Below are 3083 nucleotides of genomic sequence, written 5' to 3' on the forward strand. Positions count from 1 at the left end.
AGCGCTCTTCGGGCCCTGGACCGGACTGGTGCTGTGCTCGGCCCTGACATCTGTGGGAGCCACCTTCTGCTACCTGCTCTCCGGCGCCTTCGGGAAGCAGTTCGTCGTCTACTACTTTCCTGACAAGGTGGCCCTGCTGCAAGGGAAGGTAAGAACAAGCTTGGTTCTGCAGGCAGCCAGAATGCCCCCGGTGAGGCTGCTCTTTGGGTTGACTTAGTAAAAAAATGCGTGCAGGGGATGCAGCAGGTCAGTTAAGGGCCTCCTTGGACACCACCGAGGAGCAGACTGCAAGTGAGCCTATTTGCAGAAGAAAATCCCAGATCCCAAGAAAAATCCGGAGTAAGACAATGTCTTGGTTAGGAGAACCCCCTGTGCTCCAGAACTGCCTCCACCCATCCTGCCCTTCATTGTACAGCCAGAGGTGGTCTGCTGTAGTCAGTTCCTGATCTCTCCTTCAGGTTACATCCCATTTTCACTGCTTGTGTGAAGGGGGCTGGCTCATCATTAGGCTCCCATGCATATGTAGGGTTGCCCCTTTTCAGCAGTTCTAGGCTGGTGTTATGTGGTGGCATGTTAGAAGTAAACTTGCATTCACTTCAGTATCATGGCCATTCAGGTCCTACTGCTGTCTGAAGAGCAGAAATAATTTGGAGCATTTCTCTTGGCAGGTAGAAGAGAACAGGAGCTGCTTATTTTTCTTCTTGTTGTTCCTGCGGCTGTTCCCCATGACACCAAACTGGTTTCTGAATCTCTCCGCTCCGATTTTAAACATCCCTGTGTCCCAGTTCTTCTTCTCTGTTCTCATCGGTAAGGCCTGGGGAGACTGTCTGAAGGGGCAGTATGACATTGCCTCTCTCCTCATCACCGAGCCTTGGGTAGCATGCTGAGCTGCAGAAGGCAGAGCGGCAGGGTCAGAGCTGTCGTTCTGCCCTGTTTAACTGTTTGCCTCTGTGCCACCCTTATGCTCAGAGGTGTTGAAGCGTTTTGCAAATATGTGTGCATCACCAATGCAGCAAAGTTTTTGACTCACACCCTGTTCTTTTTGTTACGAACACAAACCCCTGTGCAAGGACATACTTGAGCTAATTTTGCATAGTGGGGATGCTAACAAGCTTTTTGTTCCTCTGATTCTTTCAGGTCTTACACCATATAATTTCATCTGTGTGCAGACAGGAGCCATTCTGTCACAGATCACCTCTTTGGATGCCATTTTCTCCTGGGACACATTGCTCAAACTGCTTGCTATGGCTGTGGCAGCATTGATACCAGGGACCCTTATCAAGAAATACAGCAAGAAGCACTTGAAGCTGGATGAAGACAAGCATGCTCAGTTACTCAATGGCAAAAAGAGCTTGTGATGGCTCAGGTACCCCAAGTATTGGGGAACTGCCTCAGAAAAGCTGCAGGTCTCTGTTCCTGTGGGTTATATTCTGCATGCTCTGTGCCACCGTGGACTAAAGACAATTGCAGTTTTTAATCATTCTTCTCGTCTAAGAGGAGGTGGAGGGTTCATATTTTTAATGAATGTTTAACTGTGCCTGTATCTGCACTGAGAGCGCTATACAGGGGCTTTGTGAACACTTTGGCTAATTTGCCTGTTTCCTTTAAATCAGCCTGTGTCTCCAGTGTGCCTGAGGGTGTTCCCAGCCTGCTGCAAGTGTATTAGCAATGGAAAAAAAAAATCAGGAGTATCAGCATCCTGTGAGGAAGACAAATGAGAACCCCTTAGTCCCTCCCAGCTCTTGAATATGGGGGCCAAGCACCATACTCCCTGGGTCTCCCTGCCAGCCCTAGTCACAGGCTTCTTTTGAGCTCCCACGCTTCCCATGAAGTCCTGTTTCGTGAGCCAGCTAGTCTCGACGGTGTAACAGACGTGGCAGCAGACAGCTGCTGCCTGCTCCCAGAGCGAGGCAGGCTGGTTTTCTGCCCAGCCTCATCCCACGGCACCCAGGAGTCCACAGCACATGGGGCTGTGTTGAGCTTCAACAACAGCATTTCCCAGCTCTAGGGAGGTCCTACTCCCTCCTCCCCCTGCCCTCTCCAAAGCCATACTTACTTAGCATTTTTGGCCTAAAATGATGAACCATGCACTTCTGTGCCGTTAGGTGCAGTAGTACAAGTACCAAGTTGAGTAATAAGTAATGATGTTTTAAGATCCCTGCACCTTATTTAAGAGCTTGCACAGTTGTAGAAGACTGTCATTCAGATGTTAAGTCTGTGCACCCTGCAGCAAAATTGTTCAGAGGTGAGCTATGAGCTGCCTGTGTGTATCATTTGCATGTCAGAACACACGAGACTGAGGTCTGTTAGTAGCTGCTACTCCCCACAAAGACTAAAGGGGAGAGGGAAAGGAATGGCTGGCAGTGATTTGTCCTTGAGAAGCTCCTTTTTGCTCATGTGTAACTAGAAGGTTTCCAAATAACTAGGTAGGCTCTGTCCCGGTTGCTGGAGAAGAATAACCCTTAGAGATGATACTATGCTCCTGGGTGTTTGGTATTTGTACCTCCTTGCTCTATTTGCATGAGTTTGCCCTCCACGTGGAGGATAAACTTTCTGGCACGGACGGGGCAGATAGGAGACCGTGGATCACTTGGGAAGCTGACAAATTCTCCATCCATTTTAGCACCTTCCCCACCAGCAGGGCTGGAACTGAGTGGGACAGCAAGGTTCCCAGGATAAGAAGTCATGGCTGCAGACACAATCCCCCAGCTCACATTGCAAAAATCACACATTTCACAAGAGCAAAGAGCAATGCTCAGGGACAGCCGAGGGCTCGGTAGGCTACATGTGTCCGACTAAGCCTCTGCCCTGCTACGTATCGCTCCCAGTAGTTCCACTTCAGCTGTGTTCAGAGACAAGTAACAAGCAGCTGCTTGAAAAGGCTTCATGACATGACCCCAAAGTACATGAGGAACTGTTCCCAGATCACCAGACCAGCCTGAGAAGTGTTGAAGTACACTGGCTTTTTATTCCATGCATTGTTTGCTTTGATAGTCATTCTTGTTTCCATCACTGTACACTGTTCAATACAAAAAAAAAAATAATCAAGTTTGTATCAGGAATCCGCAGAGCAGGGAGGAGAG

The 3083-nt window shown here is 49.0% G+C and overlaps 1 protein-coding gene across 1 annotated transcript; it reads left to right on the top strand.

Moving 5' to 3' along the window:
• Positions 1 to 4: 4 nt before the first annotated feature.
• On the top strand, positions 5 to 1553 carry TMEM41A (transmembrane protein 41A; the record flags this gene model as incomplete). The annotated part of the gene is made up of 3 exons (XM_009864349.1): positions 5 to 148; positions 669 to 807; positions 1138 to 1553. Coding segments are annotated over 3 exons (504 nt in total), but the record flags the coding sequence as incomplete, so codon positions are not given.
• Positions 1554 to 3083: the final 1530 nt, after the last annotated feature.

Source organism: Apaloderma vittatum, unplaced genomic scaffold (genome assembly GCF_000703405.1).
Source record: "Apaloderma vittatum isolate BGI_N311 unplaced genomic scaffold, ASM70340v1 scaffold45380, whole genome shotgun sequence".
In the NCBI taxonomy this organism is placed as follows: Eukaryota; Metazoa; Chordata; class Aves; order Trogoniformes; family Trogonidae; genus Apaloderma; species Apaloderma vittatum.